Here is a 23,553-nt window from a genome sequence, read left to right as displayed (position 1 = left end):
ACGCTCCTGGTGCTCACCTTCTACCCTACCAACCTTCACATAAACCAAATCATCCGCCGACATTTCCGCCACCTCCAAAAAGACCCCACCACCAGGGATATATTTCTCTCCCCACCCCTTTCCGCCTTCCGCAAAGACCGTTCCCTCCGTGACTACTTGGTCAAGTCCACGCTCCCCAACAACCCACCCTCCCGTCCTCGCACCTTCTTCTGCCACCGCAGGAATTGTAAAACCTGCGCCCACACCTCCTCCCTCACCTCCATCCAAGGCCGTAAAGGAGCCTTCCACATCCATCAAAGTTTTACCTGCACATCCACTAATATCATTTATTGTATCCGTTACTCCCGATGCGGTTTCCTCTACATTGGGGAGACTGGACGCCTCCTAGCAGAGCGCTTTAGGGAACATCTCCAGGACACCCGCACCAATCAACCACACCGCCCTGTGGCCCAACACTTCAACTCCCCCTCCCACTCTGCCGAGGACATGGAGGTCCTGGGCCTTCTTCACCGCCACTCCCTCACTACCAGACGCCTGGAGAAACAACGTCTCATTTTCCGTGTCGGAACACTTCAACCCCAGAGCTTCAATGTGGACTTCAACAGTTTCCTCATTTCCCCTTCCCCCACCTCACCCTCGTTTCAAACTTCCAGCTCAACTCTGTTCCCATGACTTGTCCTACCTGCCTTACTTCTTTTCCACCTATCCACTCCACCCTCCTTCCTGATCTATCACCTTCATCCCCTCCCCCACTCACCTATTGTACTCTATGCTACTCTCCCCACCCCCACCCTCCTCTAGCTTATCTCTCCACCCTTCAGGCTCTCTGCCTTTATTCCTGATGAAGGGCTTTTGCCCGAAACGTCGATTTTACTGCTCCTCGGATGCTGCCTGAACTACTGTGCTCTTCCAGCACCACTAATCCAGAATTCTTTGGTATATAGTCTTCTACACATTTGCTAATGAAGTCTGTAAAGGTAGTGGCATGCTCATCTAGGATGGCTGCTGAGTTCTTGAATAGGGACCAGTCAATGAATTCTAGCAGTCCCGTAGAAACTTTTCGGCTGCCTCTGACCAGTACTACTTTCTGTATTGAGTCCTCATGTTTTAAATTTTTTCTTGTAAGCCCGGAGGAGGAATACAGCATTGTGATCTCATTTTCCACAGTTCAAACAAGGTATGGAGTGGCAGCAGTAATGATCGCCATTGGTTCTGGCTAAAGTGCCATGGTGCTGTCAGCACTGCCATATTGACATGCTCTTTTGTGCAGATACAGTCAGGGTGCTTGCAGTCTTTATCAATAGTGATCTCTCTGGGAGTGGGCAATAACATCTTGCTGTGTGAAACACCAAATTGTCAATCTCTCACATACAGAATGTATCAACTATCTATATAGAAAATGATGGACTTGGAAAGTGGGTGGGCAGGGCTAGTCTTCCATCCAGTCAAGGGTTTGGAGCTATCAGTGAGGGGCCTGAGTGCTGTCAATCACCAGTAAAGCCTACACACAGTCCAGTGGCTCTGGGAGGCTATGGTCAGCTGATATGTCTGACAACAGACTGGGGAATGATCAATGGTCAGTCCTATGGGACCATCGCAGTCAGGTCAATTGTATATCATCAGTTGGGGAGCTGCAGGCACAAAGTCAGTTGAAGGTCTAATGCAAATAGATTGCTGGAGGTCCTTGTGTTGATCATTAGGGAGGGTGCAATGGGAACCTGTAGGGGCAGCATGGGGATCACTGTCAAAAGGGGTGAGAGAGTCAAAGTTGGGAAGTGGGAAAACAGAGCATGTTTGGAGGTGAGGACAAAGGTAGGCAAAGAATCTCTGTTGCACGGGGCTAGGTGAAATAACATCAGAGGGGATGGAAGGCAATGAGGGGGACAGGGTGATAGGGTTGGTTATTGGCAGTGACCACTACCATGGCTTCCATGGGTGAGCATAGAGACACAAGGTAATTAGAAACCCAGGGATATGGAGTACAGTCCAGGCCAAAGGTCAAGTGGTGGGTCTCCATATGGGTGGCGGGGGGGGGAGGGGGTGAGAACTGGCGGAAATGGACTGTTGGGCATTGTACAAGTTAAAAGGGGACATGGAGATTTGGAGGATATCTGGTGATCAGGTGGAGCTTAGTGCTGACTGTGTCTGCTGTGAGTTCCATTCTCTGGAATCATTAGCTGTTCTCCAAACTTTATGTGCAATTGGAAAATGCCTAGGACGGGCAGAGGCATTGTCAGTTCGATGGTCAAATGTGCAGGATCTACATCTGCTGAATTCTCGGACATTGAAGAAAAAAATTCATAAAATATACATTTGCAAACTCAGGCAGCCATCTTTATAGGTGTGTTTCTTTTTTCTAAATATATAGGCAAAGTTATTCAGCTTTTGTTTTGCAATTAGAGCATTGGCTTCCTCATGCTGGATATCCTTGTGGTTCATTGTTGCCTGCAATATCTATATCCTGTCCTCTGGTCTTGAGCTTTCTGTTGGATTTTCTGCAAATATTTCTTCTTGCACTCATTGGAAAAGGCATTGCCTATTGTTCTAATCAGAGTCTAATTGTCAATCAAACTGCAAACTCCTTTCCCATTAATATAAGTGCAGTGGAAATTCTTTTAATGAGTGAAAGAATGAAACGTGACGATAATTTTCTTGAGTCTGTTCTTCCTCTCTCACAGCTGGATCCCTTTGGCCTAAAACAGTACTATTTCTGATGAGACCATCTTTCAGTTGTTCAAATATACAGGAAAAACCTTAAGATTTAGGAGCAAAAGTAAACCATTTGACCCACCAAATCTGCCCTGCAATTCAATGAGATTGTGCCTAATCTGATAATCCTCAACTCTGCCTTCATGGCTTATTCCCACAACACAAAAGATTGTTATGGTTAGAAATTCTCTCCATATCTGTGATCAACTTCGTGAACTTTCTCTGGATTGCCTCCAAACCCAATTTCTCTTTCCTGAAGAAGGGCTAATGCCCGAAACGTCGATTCTCCTGTTCCCTAGATGCTGCCTGACCTGCTGCGCTTTTCCAGCAACACATTTCCATCTCTGATCTCCAGCATCTGCAGACCTCACTTTCTCCCCAATTTCTCTTTGCTTAGGTAAGGAGATCAAAACTGTTTACAATATTCTTCATCTGATCTAATTAGTGCCCCTGTAGTTTTACTAAGATCTGTATTCTTACCCATTGACATAAAGACTAGCCTTTGTTTTGCCTTCTCCATTAGCTGCTGAACTTGTAATATAACTTTTTTGTGATTCATGGATCCCAAAGCTTTCTGCTTTCTGCTGTCGTTTTCCATTTAAATAATATTCAGCTCATATATTCTTCCTGCCAATGTGAACAATATCATAACTTCCCACATTATATTGCATCTGCCAGAGTTTGCCTACTTGCTTAATCTATCTGTATCCCTCTGCAGTGCCATCCTCACGACTTGCCTTTCCATGTACTTTTGTGTCATCTTAAACTTGATTAAACTTGATTCACTTTCCTTTTCTGAGTCAATATATATTGCAAATAATTGTGGCCCCAGCATTGATCTCTGTGACACTCTACATGTTAGGTGTTGCCATCCTGGAAATGCTCACTTTTATCCTAGTTTTCTGTGATCTATTAGTTAGCCAATCATCTAGCCATGTTAATATACTACCCCCACACCATGGGTCCTTGACTTATTGAGTTTCTTCTTAAACACTTTCTGAAAATCCAAATAATATATCCAGAATCATGGGCACCAGTCTTCAACCAATTTGATTCATGTGAAGATACTGGCAATAGTACTTAAGATGCGTGCTGCACAACTAGCTGCATTCTGAACTAGCTGTTCCAGTACAGCTATAACAGTGGCATCTGCCTAACTATATGTAAAATTGTTGTTATCTTCTGTACCTAAAAGGTGGGACAAATCCACCCCAGCCAATTACTGCTAATCAGTCTACTCTCAATTATCAATGAAGTGGTGGAAGGGATTGTTGACAATGCAATCGATAGACACATGCAAATAAATAACCTGCTCATTGATGATCATTTTGGTTTCCACCAAGGCCAATCAGCTCCTGATCTCACTACAGTCCTTGTCCAAACATGGAAGAAATAATTTCTAGAGATGAGGCAAAAATGACTTCCCTTGACATCATGCCAACAATTGAGTGTTACATTAAGGAGACCTAGAAAAATTTGAATAAATGGGAAACAGAGGTACAGCATTCTACTGGTCAGAGTCATCCTAACACAAAAGATTGTTATGGTTGTTAGAGGTCCAGAATTTCAGTCCAAGGCAATCACTGCAAGAGTCCTTCCGGATCATCTCCAAGGCCCAACCAGTTTCATTTGCTTCATCAATGAGCTTCTCTCACCATGAAGTCAGAAGTGGAGATATTCACTGATGATTGCATAATGTCTTTCACTAGTTGTCACTCCTCAGATATTGAGGCACTCATATCCACATGCAACAGCCTTGAACAATATCAAGTCTTGGGCTGACAACTGGAAAGTAATACTGTCTGGACTTTAGGGTCATAGAATCCCTACAGTGTGGAAACAGGCCATTTGGCCTAACAAGCCCACACCAACCCTCTGAAGGGTAATCCACCCAGACCCATTCCCCTACCCTACATTTTCCCCTGACTAATGCACCCAACCTACACATCCCTGAACACTATGGGCAATTTAGCATGGCCAATTCATCTAACCTGCATATCTTTGGATTGTGGGAGGAAACCAGAGATTTATTGGAGGAAAACCATGCAGACACTAGGAGAATGTGCAAACTCCACACAGACAGTAACCCGAGACTGGGATTGAACCCAGATCCCTGGTGCTGTGAGGCAGCAGTGTTAACCACTGAGCCACCGTGCCACCATTTGTGTGACATGAATGAGCATTTGTAACAAACATTGAATTAACACTATCAACATCCATGGACCATAAACTGAGCTGGATCAGCCATAAAAATGCAGAGGCTACAAGATCAGGTCAGGGACTAGGAACCCAGCAGTAAGTAACTTGCCTTCTGACTCCTGACAAAGTCTCCCCACCATCTACAAGAAATAAATCATGAGTGGGATGGAATATTCTCCATTTGTCTGGATTAGGGCAGCTGCAAAAACATTTAAGAAGCTTGACACCATTCAGGACAAAACAGCCCACTTGATTAGCAGCCATACATCACTGTAAATATTCATTCTCTTCACCACTGACTCACCATGCCAGCAGCATGTACCATCTACAAGATACACTGCACTTCCCAAAGCCATGACCCAAACTCTTAGGAGGACAAGCTGCCCTTCAAATTACTCACTATCTTTACTTGGAATAATATTACCTTTCACAGTTGTTGGGTCAAAATCCTGGAACTCTTTCTAAAGCACTGTGAGTGTCCCCATACCCTAGGAACTACAGTGATTACAGGAACTATAGCCACATTAATAAGAGACTTAAAGAACAATAAAATGTTTTGAACAGAGGCAGTAATTGATATGGAAGGACATTTTGATACCTACATGGCTTCGGTTTCTGTTAACCGGTACTTGGGACAGTGCTTAGTGTTCTACTATTCCCACAAACTGTGAGGCTCCTCAATTGTACAGGATCCAAAATATGACAGTCTTGGCTGCATTCTGAGCTGCATTCATTATCTTAGATATGTAGCCACCCATGTGCCTTGAAAGGAGGTGCAAAACTGATGAGTGATAACCTCACACTATTTCTGACCTCTGTGCTCCCTCTCCCTTTCATATCCATTGCTGAGTATTCCTTTGCCCTCTTACCCCTTCAATTGGACTGGGGTGATGTCTGATGACAGCCATGACTACTCTCCCCTCTTTGTATCCATCTCCCTTGATGATATTGGACAGAAACATGCTGAAAGCTTTATGCCCCCTTCAAAATTACATTTCTACCCTCAAGTTCTTAACAAGCTTTATAAATATTGTAATTGGCCTCAATGATGGAGTGAGTGTCGGATACCTGTCCTGCCCTCCCCTCATCCAGGTCAACGCTGCAGTACTGGGAATGGCATCCTGAGACAGATAGTATCTTCAGCAAACTTGTCTCTATTCTTAATCTTGGGAGAACCCATAGCTAGAATTTTATGGCCAGTGGGGCAAAACCATTTTAATCCATAAAATTAGATGTGTACCAGCAGTGCCATCTACCAACGCTCCCCACCAACTTGTGAACAAATTAAAGCTACTAAATGGCCAATCAATGATTTAATACCATAGAATGTAAAACCAGTGGCGACCATAACACCACAGAGAGCTATCATTGTTCTGTTTCATTGTCCCAAGTCAGTGTGAAGGAGGCAACAATTCTGTAAAGCTCTTATTTGTGAATAATAGCTTCCTGAGGCACTGCTGCTGGCTCAACTTCCATATAGTGGTATGAAGATCTATTGTGGATATGGAATTCTATGGAGATCTCTCTTTCTCCTCCCTTGCAAAGCTTTATCTCTCCGATCCCCTCTTCCATGACTTGCACTTGCTGTAAAGCAAATGGTGCTGTAAAGCAAATGGTGCTGCAACAACAAAACTGCACCATTGAGTGAGCCTTTCCCCTCTTTCAGCAGTCAGCAGAAACCTCTAAATTGCTGCAACAGCTTGCCACAATGCTTCCAGAAACTTTGCCTCAGCAAAAGTAAGTCAAAAGTGCTTTGACTGCAACTTGTTTAGTGACCCTTTAAACATGCTCAAAACAGCATCCATCAGACTGGACTTGAAGCATTGACTCTATTTTTCTCTTCACTGAAGTTACTAGACCTGCTGAGTATCTCCAGCACTATCTGTTTTGTGTGTTCCATAGACTTCACTGCAATTTTGATTATTATTGAAGTGATTATCAAAAGCACTGTCTGTACATGCAATGACCAAATTTTGGCACCCTGCTGTTGCAACAGTTCATTCAGGTCACATTTATTCAAGATGTTTGGTTGGAATAAATCAGAAAACCATAAGCTTGAGTCTAACATCTGTGGTAGGGAAACAATTAGAAAAAATTTTGACAGACAGAATTAGTCTCCAATTGGATAGGCAAGAATTAATCAAGGGTAGTCAGTGTGGCTCTGAGAGGGGGATCACGTCGGACAAATTTGATTAAATCTTTTGTGGAGATGGTTGGAGGTAGAAGAGGATAGTGCAATTGATATAGTCTATGTGGATTTTTGACAAGGTCTTGCATGACAGACTGGCTAAGAACCTTTGGGCTTCCAGGGCAATTTGACAAGTTTCATTCAAAATTGACTTCATGAGGTGGTGGTTGAAGGCTGTTTTTTATGACAGCATGCCTGTGTCCAGAACTGTACCATAGACTTGCTGTTTGTCATGCATAATGATCCAATGATGACTGTGAAGAAGTATGATCATTAAGTTCACAGAAGATATGAAAATTGGTGGTATGGTAAGCAACAAGGAGGAAAGAGTTTGACTACAGGAGGATATTAGGCACGCTGGTCAGAGGAGTTAACAGTCAGAAATGAAATTTAAGTCAGAAAAATGTGAGGTGAAATATTTTGGGAGAACTAACAATTAAAGGGAGTACATGTAGAAACATAGTAAATTCGAGCAGAGCAGGCCATTCAGCCTGCTCAAGAACCATATTCAAGAACAGGAGAAATTTAAATGCAAGTCCACTACTTCCTGGTATATGTGGTATATGTGGATGTTCTTCTAATGCAGGTGATTTCTATTTCTCCTGAAAACCCTGTCATCGGGTTTTAGTCATCAGAAAATCCTGCCTACAATTTAGAACTTAACGTCTGTTAAGTTAGACACAAAAAAAATCAAATGTTATTGAATTAATTCTCTATACATGTCTTTTTTACAGAAATATTTATAGTACATGCACCTTCTTTCTTTGCTAATGAACAGCCAGGTTAAACTGACCCAGTTTAATGAAATGGACTTTAACTACTCATGCAGAAAAAAACTTGTGTAAATATTCAATGCCCTTTGAACCTCACTAAACCATTAAAAATAAACTCCACATTGAATGCCCTTTAGTACTTGAACCAATTCATTTCTGTTGCATCAGACTCTCATATCCAGTTATTTGTTGACTAAGACATATTTGCAACATAACAGTATAACTTGCACATCATCTTATTTGGTCTATAACTTCTAAAAGAATTTTGAATGCACAGAAGAGTTGTACGTACTTCTTGTTTTTTGTTTTTTTTACAATTTTGTTTTAAAGGATTGAACACGTGCAAATTTGCAGCTATCAACTTTGTGCAATAAAATCATCAGCATAAAGGTAAAGAAAACCAACTGGTTAAGAAGCAAGTTTTCACAGTTCACAAGTCTATAAAATATTAATTAGCAGGAAGTATTGATGAGTATTTCCACAACCCTCCTATGGAGTGTCTTTACCTTCTACATAATGTTTTCATCAAATGTAGAGAATGCCAATTAATTTATAAATCTCTTTCATTCTGAAGACAATACTACATCCAAAAATGGGTATTTTTGAAGTTATATTCCATACTTATCCATTTTTTCAGTCATATAACTTGATCTTACATTGATAATTATGTAATAATTCCAAATCTACAGCAGTGTCACTTATTTGCACTCTGATTTAATACATTGAGATTTGTGCATTGATAGATTTCAGGGCTACCACCTTTTGGACCAGATCACCTGGGTTCAAGTCCCTCCTGCTCTAGAGGTGTGCATTAAAATCTCTGAATAGGTTGATTTAAAGTAAATAAAGTACAATTTCAAATGTATAGTAGACTGTAACAAACAATTTATAATTATCTGGTGTCTTTTGGAAGGAAGAAGTGTTTTAAAAAGCATTTTATCTAAATGGTGAGAGATTGCAGAGCTCTGATAGGTAGAGGGATCTGAGTGCCCCAGTACATAAATTGCAAAAAAGACTAGAATGCAGGTACAGTAAGTAACTGGGAAATTTAATAAAATATTTATTAATTTTCAGTGGCATTAAGTAGGGAAGTTATACTTTAGCTATGTGGGACACTGATGAGACCACATCTTGAGTATTGTATAGTTTTTATTATCCATCCCTAATTGCCCAGAGGGCAGTTAAGCGTCACTCACATTATTGTGGGTTTGGGGTTACATGTAGGCCAGACCAGGTAGGGATGGCAGATTGTCTTCCCTAAAGAATATTCATGAACCAGATGGGTTTTTCCTGACAGTTGCCAAAGGTTTTATGGTCACAATTAGACACCTAGTTCTAGATATTCATCAAATTCAAATTCAAATTCCACATGACTATGGTAGGATTTAAAACCTATTAGGCTACTAATACGGGAACATTACCTGAGTCCCCGTATTAGTAGCCTAGCCACTAGACCATCACCTCTAATGTCACTCTATTTAAGGAAGTATGTAAATTTGATGGATGTAGATCAGAAAAGGTTTATCAGACTAGTACCTCTAATCAGTGGGCTATTTATGAGGTAAAGTAAGAATGTTAGGCTTGTATCTGCTGGAGTTTAGAAATGCAAGAAGTGAATTGATTGAAACATATAACAGACTGAGGGATCTTAACAGTGATGGTTTAGGAGAGGATGTCTCCACTTATGGGAAAGTATAGAACTAAATGTCATTTTTTTTTTAAAAAGAGGCAGTTGACAAAGGTTTTATGGTCACAATTAGACACCTAGTTCTAGATATTCATCAAATTCAAATTCAAATTCCACATGACTATGGTAGGATTTAAAACCTGGTTCTCAGAACATTACCTGAGTCCCCGTATTAGTAGCCTAGCCACTAGACCATCACCTCTAATGTCACTCTATTTAAGGAAGTATGTAAATTTGATGGATGTAGATCAGAAAAGGTTTATCAGACTAGTACCTCAGTGGGCTATTTATGAGGTAAAGTAAGAATGTTAGGCTTGTATCTGCTGGAGTTTAGAAATGCAAGAAGTGAATTGATTGAAACATATAACAGACTGAGGGATCTTAACAGTGATGGTTTAGGAGAGGATGTCTCCACTTATGGGAAAGTATAGAACTAAATGTCATTTTTTTTTTAAAAGAGGCATTGCCCATTTAATATAGGTGAGGTGAAAATTTTCTCAGTGGCGTCAGTCTTTGGAAATCATTCCTACCATAGTCATGTGGAATTTGAATTTGAATTTGATGAATATCTAGAACTAGGTGTCTAATTGTGACCATAAAACCTTTGTCAACTGCCTCTTTTTAAAAAAAAAATGACATTTAGTTCTATACTTTCCCATAAGTGGAGACATCCTCTCCTAAACCATCACTGTTAAGATCCCTCAGTCTGTTATATGTTTCAATCAATTCACTTCTTGCATTTCTAAACTCCAGCAGATACAAGCCTAACATTCTTACTTTACCTCATAAATAGCCCACTGATTAGAGGTACTAGTCTGATAAACCTTTTCTGATCTACATCCATCAAATTTACATACTTCCTTAAATAGAGTGACATTAGAGGTGATGGTCTAGTGGCTAGGCTACTAATACGGGGACTCAGGTAATGTTCTGAGAACCAGGTTTTAAATCCTACCATAGTCATGTGGAATTTGAATTTGAATTTGATGAATATCTAATGATGATGAAGGAAGAGCTTTTGCTCGAAATGTCGATCTTCCTGCTCCTCGGATGTTGCCTGACCTGCTGTGCTTTTCCAGCACCACTCTAATCTTGACTTTGATCTCCAGCATCTGCAGTCCTCACTTTCGCCTAGCATATACCCCACTCAACCATTACCATCAAGACAAAGATCAACCCTGATTAAATTAAGAGTATAGGAGGTCATGATAGGAGCAGCACCAGGTGCATTTAAAAGGAAACTTACAAAAAAGGACTCCTTGTGTGCTGAACAGCATAAGCAGCAAGTGATAGACAGAGCTAAGTGATCCCATAAACTATGGTTCAGACCTAATCTCTGCAGTCCTGCCACATGCAGTTGTGAATGGTGATAACCAATCAAACAACTCACTGGAAGAGGAGGCCCCACAAATATTCCCATCCTCATTGGTGGGGGAACCATCAGTGCAAAAGATAAGGCTGAAGCAATCACAACAATCTTAAGCCAGAAGTGGAGAGTGGACGATCCATTACAGCCTCCTCCAACATTCCCAGCATTACAGATGCCAGCCTTCAGCCAATTTGATTCACTTCATGTGATATCACAAAATGACTGGAGCTGCTGGAGATTGCAAAGGCTAAGGGCCCTGACAATATTTCGGCAATAGTACTGAAGACTTGTGCTCCAGAACTTGCCATACTTCTAACCATGCTGTTCCAATACAGCTACGACACATGGCATTTACCTGAAAATATGGATAAATTGTTCAGTTATGTCCTGTACACAAAGAAGGATAAATTCAACCAAGTCAATTAGCGCCCCATCAGATCATCAGTAAAGTAATGGAAGGTGTCATCAATATTGCTATCAAGCAGCATCTCCTGTTGCTGCTGCTCAGTGATGTACAGTTTATGTTCTTCCAAGACCACTCCGCTCCTGACCCCATTCCAGCCTTGTCAAATATGGACAAAAGAGCTGAATTCACAATGTGAGGATAGAATGATTGCCCTTGGCATCAAGACCACATTCAACTGACACATACCTGGCACATTTGGAATATGATTTTGGTTGCTGGGTCAGTCATCTCAGCTGTGGGACATCTCTTCAGGTGTTCCTCAGAGCAGTGCCCTAGGCTGAACCATCTCAGCTACTTCATCAATGACCTTCTCTCCATCATAAGGTTAGAACTAGGGATGTTCACTGATTGTACAATGTTCAGTACTATTGACTCAGGTACTGAAGTAGTTCAAATGCAGCAAGGCCAATAAAATATTCAGGATTGGACTGACAAGTGGCAAATAAAATTCCCACCATACAAAGGCCAGGCGATGACCATCTCCAATAAGAGACAATTTAATCATTGCCCCTTGATACTTAATTGCACCAAATCCTCAACTACCAACAATGTGGTGGTTATCATTAATTAGAAGCTGAACTGGATAAGCCATATTCCCTCCACTACAGCATTGTGTCTACTGACAACACATGGAGTGCAACAGTTTAAGAAGACAGCTCACCTTCTTCTCAGGGGCAATTAGGGGCAGACAATAAATGCTGGCCCAGCCAGCAAAGCCCATGTCCCGTAAATGAATAAGAAATATATCTAAGTACAGGTGGTTACAGGAACAGATCAGAGACTAGGAAAATGCAGTGAGTAGTTCATCTCCTGAATCATCCTGGGTGGCACAGTGGCTCAGTCGTTAGCCCTTTTGCCTCACAGCACCAGGGAGCCAGGTTTGATTCCAGCATTGGGTGACTGTGGAGTTTGCACATTCTGTGTCAGCATGGGGTTTGTTCCAATTTCCTCCCACAGTCCAAAAATGTGCAGGTTAGGTGGATTGGTCATGGGAAATGCAGGGTTATAGGCTGTGGATTTGATGAGCCAAGTGGCCTGCTTTCACACTGTAGGAATCCCCAAAACCCTTCTAATCTACAAGGCTTAAGTGAGGAATGTGATGGAATACTCCTCATTTGCCAGGAAAACTGCAGTTTCAGCAACACTCTTGTCACCATCCTGACAAAAAAGCCTGTTTGCTTGGCATCACATTCACAAACATACTGAATCTTCATTGTTATTGCTTAGTAACAGAAATGTGTATCATCTACAATATGCACAGAAAACATTTGTCAAGGTTCTGTAGACATCATCTTCCAAACCTAAGAACATAACCTTCTACCATGACAAGGACAGCAGATACATGGGAACACCACCATCTGTACGTCCCCCTCCAAGTCCTTCACCATCCTGACCTGGAAATATTTATCATCATTGCTTCAGAGTTGCTGGGTCAAAATTGTGGAATTCTCTCTCTAATAGCGTTGTGAGTGTACCTACACAAAATAAACTGCAGTGGTTCAAGAGTGCACTCACCACCACCTTCTCAAGGGCAATTAGAAATGCGCAATAAATGCTGGCCCAGCCAGTGACACCCATATCTCATGTACAAATAAAAAAAATTCTGAAACAGCTCGTGGGCTCTAGATAGTTTCAAGTTGTTAAAGGCCATTAGCTGGAAAAAAAAATCAATGCTGTTGAATACTGTAGGTTAATTTAGCCAGGTCAGATGTTCATGAGTTATGCCATTAATGATAACTCAGAAGCAATTCCCATGTCTCAGAGAATGAGCTGAAGAAGCAAATTTGACATGGAGTTTGCTGCTTACAGCAGAAACTCTCTCTCTTCTGTCTTCACAGCTGCTTTGCCTTCTGAACAAGTGCAAGTAAATGAAACTACAGACAAGATTTTCACAGTTTTGAATTTGCACAGGAGCTCAATGTACACTTTCCACTATGAGCCCAAAAGGTCAACATGAGAATTGTAAACTGTATCTTTTTTCTATAACTCTTTTATGTTCTATTAGAATATCAGTGTCAGTGTGCCCTATGTCTGTTTGCATTTATAACCCGTAAATGTTGAAAGAACTGCTAACTGCAACATTTTGCAACTAATATGACTCTGTCCATTGGGTGTTTTGGCAAACTCAATCCCTAGATAATTTACATTGGAAAAGCAGTTGTAAGATTTACTTAAGGATGATTTCTCTAAAAGAAGAAAATCCTTCCCAAATTGAAAAAAATAATGCAAGGTTTGGGAGAAAAAAAATCTTATCAATAATTTCACTAAGAACGTAATGGTAACAAATAAAGAACTAAAAAATTTATAAAACTGCATGGCTTAACAGAAATCTCTCCACAGTTGACTCTGACCTTACCAGTGACCGTGGCAGGTATTGTATTTGCTATTCTAAGAGCAGGCGCCTGTATCCCAACACCTGTATCTCGATAGGCTTACTTTAGGTGCTCACATGTCACAGAAACCATGATCTACATATACTGTGGTGTGCATGGTGTGAATTTGTCATATTGCCCACGCAATGCACCTTAAAGAAATATGTTGCTTTAATATTTAAAATTAAAAGCATAGCTCATTGAATGAGATGAGATAATGGAAATAGGCTCATCTGGATCGTAAAACTTGTATAAAACCAAATATTGTCCTGTAAATTATTTAGAATTCTATGTTATTATGCATTTTTGAGATTCGTGTTATGTACCCAGTATAGGCCAGCAACTAGGGCCCTATAGACATTTATTATAATAGGATTTTGTACTATGTTAAGTAATCCACACTTTTAAAAACGTAAGGAGATGATTTGGAGTCATGGAGTCATACAACATGGAAACAGACTCTTTGGGCCAACTGATCCATGCTAACCAGATATCCCAATATGACCTAGTCCATTTTCCAGCATTTGGCCCATATCCCTCTAAACCCTCCCTATTCATATACCCATTCAGATGTCTTTTAAATGTTGTAATTGTACCAGCCTCCACCACTTCCTCTGGCAGCTCATTCTTTACATACGTCACTCTCTCTTTGGAAAAAGCTATTCCCTCTGGTCCTTTTTAACTCTTTCCCCTATCACCCTATACCTATGCTTTCTAGTTTTGAACTCCCCACCCTGGAGAAAAAGACCTTGGCTATTCACCATATCCATGTCCCTCATGGTTTTATAAACCTCTGTAATTTTTGGATAAATTGTAAGATGTTTTCATTCTGATATCTATTCTGTTATATGTATTAAATCTAAATACAATTTTTGTTTGAAATTATGGGGAGACAATGAACTAACATTTGTATAATGCCTTTCATGACCTTTCAATGTCATACATTTGAAGTGTGAATACTGTGGTAATGCTGCAGCCAATTTACACGCTACAAGTTTACATTGATAGCAAGCAATGTGATAGCAGCAGATAATCTGTTTAGTGACATAGGTTGAACAATAGTTTCCCTGTCCTCCTTCTAAATAGTGCCATGGGATCTTTTACGCTGACCCTTAAAAGACCAAATAGTGTCTTAGTTTAGTATCTCAGCTGAAAGGCAACATCAATGATAATGCAATACACCCTCATACCGTGTTGGAATGTCAATCTGCGTTTTTATATTTAAGTTTATATTTATACTTAAGAGGGGTGAGTGGTATCTGCAGATTTACAGCTTATAATTCCTTACATAGATACAGTTGTCTAGTTGGAAATAAAACCGACCAAATGAAATAGGGAACAAAAAACTGATATTGACTTTGTTTAAGAGATTCATCTATTTGCAACAGAAAGGACAGCACTTATGAAAATAACTTTTGAAATGGAGCAGTAGAGGAGTTTCTGTTCCAAGGCATCCTAAATGAGAAATGAGCTACTACTGTCTATTAAAATCCTATGTGCACTGATTCATATGTTTTGGGATTCCTTTGGTTACATGCGTTATAATGTATTGGCAACCTGGGACATAGAGCTATTCATATGTTAACTGTAATGCTGAAATAGGGACATCGAAGTCTTCCTGCAGGATAATGGCTACCCTGATTAGGCATTGTATACCCTGGAATGTTAAGGAATTTCAAAGGTTTGAACAATGGGTGAAGCTAGCAGTTATTACTATGTAATTGCAACACTAACAGGATGTAAACATTAAGCCAAACGGATTTTCTGCCTATCACAACAGGAGGTGGTGATGTAGTGACAAAGGGATTAATCCAGAGCTCGAGTCTAATGTTCTGGGGACATGAGTTTGAATCTCCCCATTGCAGAAATTTGAATTCATTAAAATTTGGAATTAAAAGCTAGCCCAATTGTGACCATATAATCACTATCAATTGTCATAAAAACCCACCTCATTCTTTAATATCCATTTAGGAAGGAAGTCTGCCATCCTTACCTGGCCAACATGTGATACCAGGACCATAGCAATGTGGCTCACCCTTAATACTGGCCAGTGATGTCAACTTTGAAGTTTTTAAAAAAACTCATAAGTAATAACATTATATGAACTGTTGTGATGCTGGTTAGGTAGGTCATATGCTCCAAAGACTGGTAGATCATGTCAAATTGCATGTTCCTTCAGCTGTTTATAGCAAACAAGATACTGTCCATACCCAAGCAGTTTGCACTTGCGAAGCTCACAACAGTGTTCAACATTAGATGTGATTCTGCAAATGGCAACACTTCTGAAATAATTCTGAATGTGTGAAGAATTATACTGACAACCAAGTTGAATCATCAGTTGGGCTTGTAACGTGTTGCCCTTGCATGTACCAGAAGCTACATGTATTAATACAAAATGCCCAATTCTTTGTAGAGAGAAAGAACTTGTAATCACATTGTGTTGCTTCAACTCAGTAAAATAGGAGGCAACTTTTCCTCTAGCTTATTTCTCATGTCAATGCCTTGATTATTGTCAACTGCCTGGTTTAAAATTTAATGCCTAGCAGTTAATTGACTCAATCATTAACTGGTGCATTCTTCCACCAATTTGTCAACTAAGTAACGTTCTCTTTTCATACACTGTAAATGTTGTTTCCCCTTTTTATATTAGTATTTCTTGTGAAATGTCCTGATGAGCGCAAGATGAAAAACTTGACAAAATGTGTCTTTTTTTTCAGCAATATACTAGTTCTCTACCACCAAATAAATATGTATAAAATTTAATTTGTTGTCCTAGCACACAGAGGACTATGGAAAGCATTTAATATTTTGCACAAGGCCTGACTGTATCATATCAGAGACACTACTTTTTAAAATTACCATTTATTATTTGACATTTTATTATCTATATTTCCACAGACAAGACTTCTGAGTGTGAAAGCTTGGGAGTCGACAACATATATTAATGAACTTTGACTTGGTTCAGGTGCAATACCTCTTGTGTTATAGGTTGTGCAATGTTGTCAATATCAATGTGTTCTGTTTACTGGATTTGAGAGTGAAGTAATCGTTCGTTTGTCTTTTATTGCTGGTCACATGTAATAGTTCATCTATCATTAAATCGTTTAATTTTAATAATGATCACAATTACTCATATATATTGCTCTCAAGATTGCAATTTAATTTTCTCAAATATTTTGAAAGAGCATCAACAGTCATGAATAAGAAATAGATACTATGAAATATGTCAGTGTATGATTAGTAATTAAAACAGTTTATTAATATATCTGATAAATGATAATTGTCTGCCTTATAGGTATGTACCTTTTCATTAAAAAAAGCACACAGAAGATATAGCCAAATAGATTAACTCAAAACTCATCTCAGTACAATAACTATCACACTGCTAACTTAATTGCTGACCAGGTTAAGGCTGTGTGCTCAAAACAATAGATTCCTGAAATTAAGGCAACTGGAATTTTTTTAAATAGCTATGGTGTCAGCCTAATTGCAAAGCAGTTGTGACTTCTGAAAATGCAATTCAAATAAGGCTAACAACAAATAAAAGATAGAGAAATTAACAGAAAAGTTCACATTGATATTGAAAGAATGAGATTGCACAACAGAAGACATGTGGTTGAACATATTGGCCACAGGCCAATGGTGTATTAAGGTAACAAAATTAAAGAATGGAATGGAACAACGCATATTGAGAACTCGAGCTTGAGAAGGTGTCACTGACTTTAGTACAGATATGTATTACAGATACATCTGGAAGCGACAACTTTGACCATTCGATACAATAGTAGAAACTTATGATTGGAGATTTTAAAATAAAATGCAAACAGTTATAATAACACCAATGTCTGCAGCAGAGATTTAATCACTTCATCTTATCCTGACAGGAATCGATTTAGCTGCAAACCTTTTTCTGGCAAAGTAAGAGACAGCTTAAGATGTAGGACATGAGAAAATATGTAACATTACTGTAAATCATTTAATTTTTTTTTTGCTTTTTAGGACCTGATCAGGCAGACTTTACAACAGACTGATAAATAAAAAGCAATAAACCTCTTGCTTACCTTTGCAATTGAGTTCAGGTAATAACAGATGTAGGCAGCACCGAATCCTAAAACAAGAGACAAACCTACCCCTGAACCTGGCAGATTGATTTTGACCTGATTTTCTAAATACACTCTCAGATCTCTGGTCAATGTGTTCACATTATGTCTCAGATCGATCATTGCTGTGCTACTGGTTACAAATAAAGACCAGTCACTAGCACTGCTCATCAGAAACAGAGGCTGTAATGCTAGATTTTTGCGTCCTTCAGCCCAACCCTCATACACCAGCACAATCCTCTTCTGCTTCTATTTATAGGTTTAAGGCATCTACTCAGCCATTTAAATGCCACCTACTGGAGAGATAGCATCACACGTTACATTCCTTCCTCACTTATCCAAACTACATATAATTTTTTGAATAGAATCTCTACATTGTAGAAATAGGCTAATCAGCTCAACACTGACCCTCCAAAGAGCATTCAAGTCAGACTCAACCTCCCCACCCTCTAACCCTGCATTTCGCATGGCAAATCCATCTATCCTGCACATCCCTGGACATTATGGATAATGTAGCATAGCCAATCCATTTAACCTGCACATCTTCAGACTGTGGGAAGAAACCAGAGTACCTGGAAGAAACCCATGCTGGCACGGGAGAACTGACAGTCGCCCGAGATGGAATCAAACCTGGGTCCCTGGCGTTATGTGGCAGCAGTGCTAACCACTGAGCCACCATGGTGCCTCATTAAGAGCTTGTTTTATTCTCAGGCTTGAGGACAATATTAGTTTCGTTACTAATGAATGATTAAATCACTGCTCACTGAAACAAGTATGAATTAAATTCTTTCGGAGAAATGACTAAAGTATACATACAACAGAATAAAGTAAGTGTTGCACTTTGCAGCTTACTCTACATAGCAAGCAATGCTGAAAAGGAGGAAAGAACCTTTAGGAGCTTGATGTTTAATTTTTTATCATATCTAATTTTGGAGATTATGCCGTAAATTAAACTGAGAGCTCATCTTGAAAAGAGCCACAAGTGATCACGCTGCATGTTCATTGGATTTCCAATATTCTGCGCAACCACAGTCAGCTTCAGTATAATTCAGCCAGTCTAGGAACATCAGGACAGAGGAACATGTTTAGGTCATTTGTCATTTGAGTCTGTTCCACCGATGAATGAGCTTATGGTTGATCTGTAACTTAACTCTGTACACTTGTCTTTCTCCCATGTTGGAAAGACTGAAGCCACTGATTTTGGTCCCCACTTCATACTCCATTCACTAGCTACTGACTCTAACCTTCTTCCGAGCAATGGGGTCAGAAATTAAGCCAATCTGTTTGAAATGAAAGTGATCCCATGAAAGGTTCTAACCTTGTTTCTATGGGGTCAAAATGATTTTGATGTGAATATAGGAGGTATGGTTAAGAAGCTTGCACATGACACCAAAATTGGTGGTGTAGTGGACAGCAAAGAAGGTTATCTCAGCGTACAACTGGACCTTGATCAGATGGGCCAATGGGCTGAGGAGTGGCAGATGGAATTTAATCCAGATAAATGTGAAGTGCTACATTTTGGCAGGGTAATATATGTATACTTAATGATAAGGTCCTGGAGCATGTTGCCAAACAAAAAGACCTTTGATTGCGGGTTCATACCTTCTTGAAAGTGGAGTCAAAGGTAGACAGGATAGTGAAGAAGGCATTTTGGTATGCTTGCTTTTATTGGTCAGTGCATTGAGTATAGGAGTTGGGAGCTCATGTTAAGGCTGTACAGGATATTGGTTAGGCCACTTTTGGAATATGCTATTCAATTCTGGTCTCCCTACTATAGGAAAGATGTTGTTAAACTTGAAAGGTTCAGAAAAGAATTGCAAGGGTGTTGCCAGCGTTGGAGGGTTTGAGCTAGAGGGAGAGGTTGAATAGGGTGGGGCTATTTTCCCTGGAGCATCAAAGGCTGCGTGGTGACCTTACAGAAGTTCATAAATGCATGAGGGGCATGGACAGAGTAAATAGTCAAGATCTTTCCCCCAGGGTAGTAGAGTCCAAAATTAGAGGGTATAGGTTAAAGGTGAGAGGGGAAAGATTTAAAAGAGAACTAAAAGCTAACTTTTTCAGACAGAGCATGGTGCATGTATGGAATGAGCTGCCAGAGGACGAGGTGGAGGCTGGTATATTTACAACCTTTAAAAGGCATCTGGATGGGTATATGAATAGGAAGAGTTTAGAGAGATATGGGCCAAATGCTGGTAACTGGGACTAGATTAATTCAGAATATCTGGTCAGCATGAATGTGTTGGACTGAAGGTCTGTATTTATATCCAACTCTATGACTCTATCACTCCATTAAGACCACCTATAACCTGTTCTGTAACATGTGTCACAATCAGAAAAACTGTTAATATATATTTTCTACATTAACCGTATACATTTTTATATATATTTTAGTGGTTGGTTTAAACACTGTAGACAGACCAACAAAGATGGTTGCTATTATTGGATTTAGCAATAATCTTTGGAAGACTTTCTAAAGTCAATGTCAGCCAGATTTTCAGCACTCCGCCTACCTCCAGATGGATCTGGAAAGCTCACTGTTGTGTTTTAAAATGTTACAGAGATGTCTCCAAGGAAAACATTTGCACAATAAAGTTGCAGGTTACAGTCATCCTGACATCCTGACATGGGTCATATGCCATGAGGTTGTTGAATGGACTGCCAAGGAGAATCAGATCTATTGCTTGCGAGGACATGCATCCAATCGCATGGTCTCAGTGCACTAGTCGTTAGTCAAGAGCAGTATGTTGCACCTGTACTTCCCTCCAGGTTCCTTTCCTTCTCAGGAATAAATGGAGATGCCACTGTGCATGAAGATGGAGGAGTGGCATGTACCAGCTGCATTGTGGGCATCTTCTCATAGCTTCCCCCAGGGTCAGCAGAGATCGTTGTCTCCATTGACAATGGCACTAAAGCCTCCAGTGGGTGAGTCTGAGGAGGGTGGTCATCATTCATGTGGAGAGATCCAGTAGATCAGAGCTCAGTCTATTGGAGCATACATGGAACAGGACATTGATATCAGCAGTTGCTCCCTCATTGCTGCTGATTTGGAGATCCACCAAGATGTGATGGGTGTAAGCAAAACATTAACACATAGAAACATTTGCCCTGTGTGTTATGTTTCAAATTGTATTACAAGTATTACGAACTTATTAACATTCTGCATTATAGTTTTGCCATGACCAGTTCCAACATATCATTTTACAAATTTACAGATGAGGCTTTTAATTATAAGACACGCAATGATGAGATGGTTGCCTTAAATCATTTTTTTTAACTGGCATTTGGACGACAGACAATATCATGTCCCTAGCAACCACCTGATTAAAAATGGACGTACAGGGATTTCACACATCTTTTTGTTTAAAGATGGGCAAACGCAGAAGGCTATGGAGTTTCCCATAGCCTGCCCCCATGTTTATACACAGCAAAATGGAAAACCCAAAAACAATTTGTAGTAGATAGAAATGAATGGCCATTATCAAACTGTTATGTAATGTAATGGGTTGTCCGATCCAAACTTGACTGAGTGGATCTAAGAAGTCAAAAACCAAAAGACCTCTGGATGCTAGAAATCTGAAACAAAAACAGCGATCACTGGAATATCTCAGCAAATCTGGCAGCTTCTGTGGAGAGAAATCAGAGTTAACATTTCGGGTCCAGTGACCCTTCTTAGAACTGGCAGGCAGAGGATGGAGGAACAAAGATAGGAGCAAAAGACAGTGTCAGAAGCAAAAGTGGAAGGCAGAAAAAAACAAAGTGACAAACAAATGTTGCTATAGTGCAAAATAAAGTCAAAATGACTAAAAAGGTTAAAAAACGTACATCTAAAAATGTGTCTTAATATGCAGAGCATTTGTAATAAGGTAGTTTAATTAGCAGCCCAAATAGATATAAACAGTTAGGATGTAGTTACAATTACAGAGAAAAGGCTACAGGATGACTAAGGATGGGAACTGAACATTATTCATTATTTCAGAACAAAATGGGAAAGGACGCAGAGTAGCATTATTAGCAAAGGACAACATTAGTGAGGAAGATTATTGGAATAGTATTTGATGCAAAAAGGAGACATTTAACATTGCCAGAAAAAGCAGCAAACCTGCGGATTAGAATATTTTAGAATTCAACAAAAGAGGACAAAAAGTTTGATCAAGAGGAGGACGATAAAGCATAAGATTAAGAGTACACAGAGGATAGAAACTGCCTATAAATTTTTCTATAAAATGTAAAGTAGTTAAGACAAATATAGATCCTCTACAGTTAGAAATGAGTAGAAATTAATAACTGGGAACAAAGAAATGGCAGAAGAATTGAACACATACTTTGGTTTTCTCTTCACAAAAGAGGTCTATGGATAACCCCCCAGAAATGTTTAGGAGACCAAGGGTCTAGAGAGCACAGAATGAAGGAAATCATATTAGTAAGAAAATACTGCCTGGGAAGTTAATGGGGTAAAAGGCTGAACAAATCATTTAAGGCCTGGTTATCCACATCCCTGAGTGCTAGAGGAAATAGCTCTGGAAATATTGAATGCACTGATGGTCACTTTCTGAAATTCAGTAAACTCTGGGACAGTTCTTACAGGTTGAAGGACATGTAACCCCACTAGTTAAAAAGGGAAAGGGAGAAAAAACAGAATTACTGACCAGTTAGCTTAACATCAATAGTGGGAGAAATGCTACAATCTATTATAAAATATAAGAAAACAGAGCATTTGGAAATTAAAACAGGATTGGCCAAAGCCAACATGGTTTTATGAAAGAATGATCATTATTTTTAAGGAATTTAATGGAATTATTTGAGAATGTAAGTCATAGAATAGATAAGGGAGAACCAGTAGATATATATATTTGGAATTTCAAAAAAGCTTTTGATAAGGTCTCTCATAAGTGGTTAGTAAGAAAAATTAAAGCACGAATGGCATGAATTAAGATTTGGTTGACAGGCAGGAATTGGAGAAGGGGAATACCTGTAAATGGGTCTTTTTCAAATTATAGTGACTAGTACTGCAAGGATCACTGCTTGGGCCCCAGCTTCTCATGATTATATGACTTAGATAGAGTCATAGAGATGTACAGCATGGAAACAGACCCTTCGATCGAACCTGTCCAAGCCGACCAGATATCTCAATCCAATCTAGTCCCACCTGCCAGCACCCAGCCCATATCCCTCTCAACCCTTCCTATTCATATACGCATCCAAATGCCTCTTAAAATGTTCCAATTGTACTAGCCTCCACCACATTCCATACACGTGCCACCATCTGCGTGAAACATTTGCCCCTTGGGTCTCTTTTATATCTTTCCCCTCTCACCCTAAACCTATGCCCTCTAGTTCTGGACTCCCTGACCCAAGGGAAAAGACTTTGTCTATTTATCCTATCCATCCCCTCATAATTTTGTAAACCTCTATCAGGTCACCCCTCAGCCTCCGACGCTCCAGGGAAAACAGCCCCAGCCTCTCCCTGCAGCTCAAATCCTACAACCCTGGCAACATCCGTGCAAATCTTTTCTGAACCCTTTCAAGTTTCACAACATCTTTCCGATAGGAAGGAGACCAGAATTGCATGCAATATTCCAACAGTGGCCTAACCAATGTCCTGTATAGCTGCAACATGACCTCCCAACTCCTGTACTCAATACTCTGACCAATAAAGGAAAGCATACCAAACGCCTTCTTCACTATCCTAT

At 39.9% G+C, this 23,553-nt stretch overlaps 1 protein-coding gene across 9 annotated transcripts in view; it reads right to left on the bottom strand.

The window, feature by feature from the left end:
* The window catches only part of abhd3 (abhydrolase domain containing 3, phospholipase), a 102,714-nt gene extending 84,623 nt beyond the window's left edge, over nt 1–18,091 (bottom strand). For all 9 annotated transcript variants that reach the window (XR_006311389.1, XR_006311391.1, XR_006311390.1 and 6 more), the window contains exon 1: nt 17,825–18,091. Coding sequence is in view for 6 of the 9 variants with exons in the window: in XM_043688230.1 (XP_043544165.1) it covers nt 17,825–18,034 (210 nt within the window). In the remaining 3 variants the exon portion in view is untranslated. The remainder of the gene's footprint in view (nt 1–17,824) is intronic.
* Between the last annotated feature and the right edge of the window lie 5,462 nt (nt 18,092–23,553).

The sequence above is a fragment of the Chiloscyllium plagiosum genome, chromosome 4 (assembly GCF_004010195.1).
Source record: "Chiloscyllium plagiosum isolate BGI_BamShark_2017 chromosome 4, ASM401019v2, whole genome shotgun sequence".
NCBI lineage: Eukaryota > Metazoa > Chordata > Chondrichthyes > Orectolobiformes > Hemiscylliidae > Chiloscyllium > Chiloscyllium plagiosum.
This window is presented reverse-complemented; position numbering and strand designations above follow the sequence as displayed.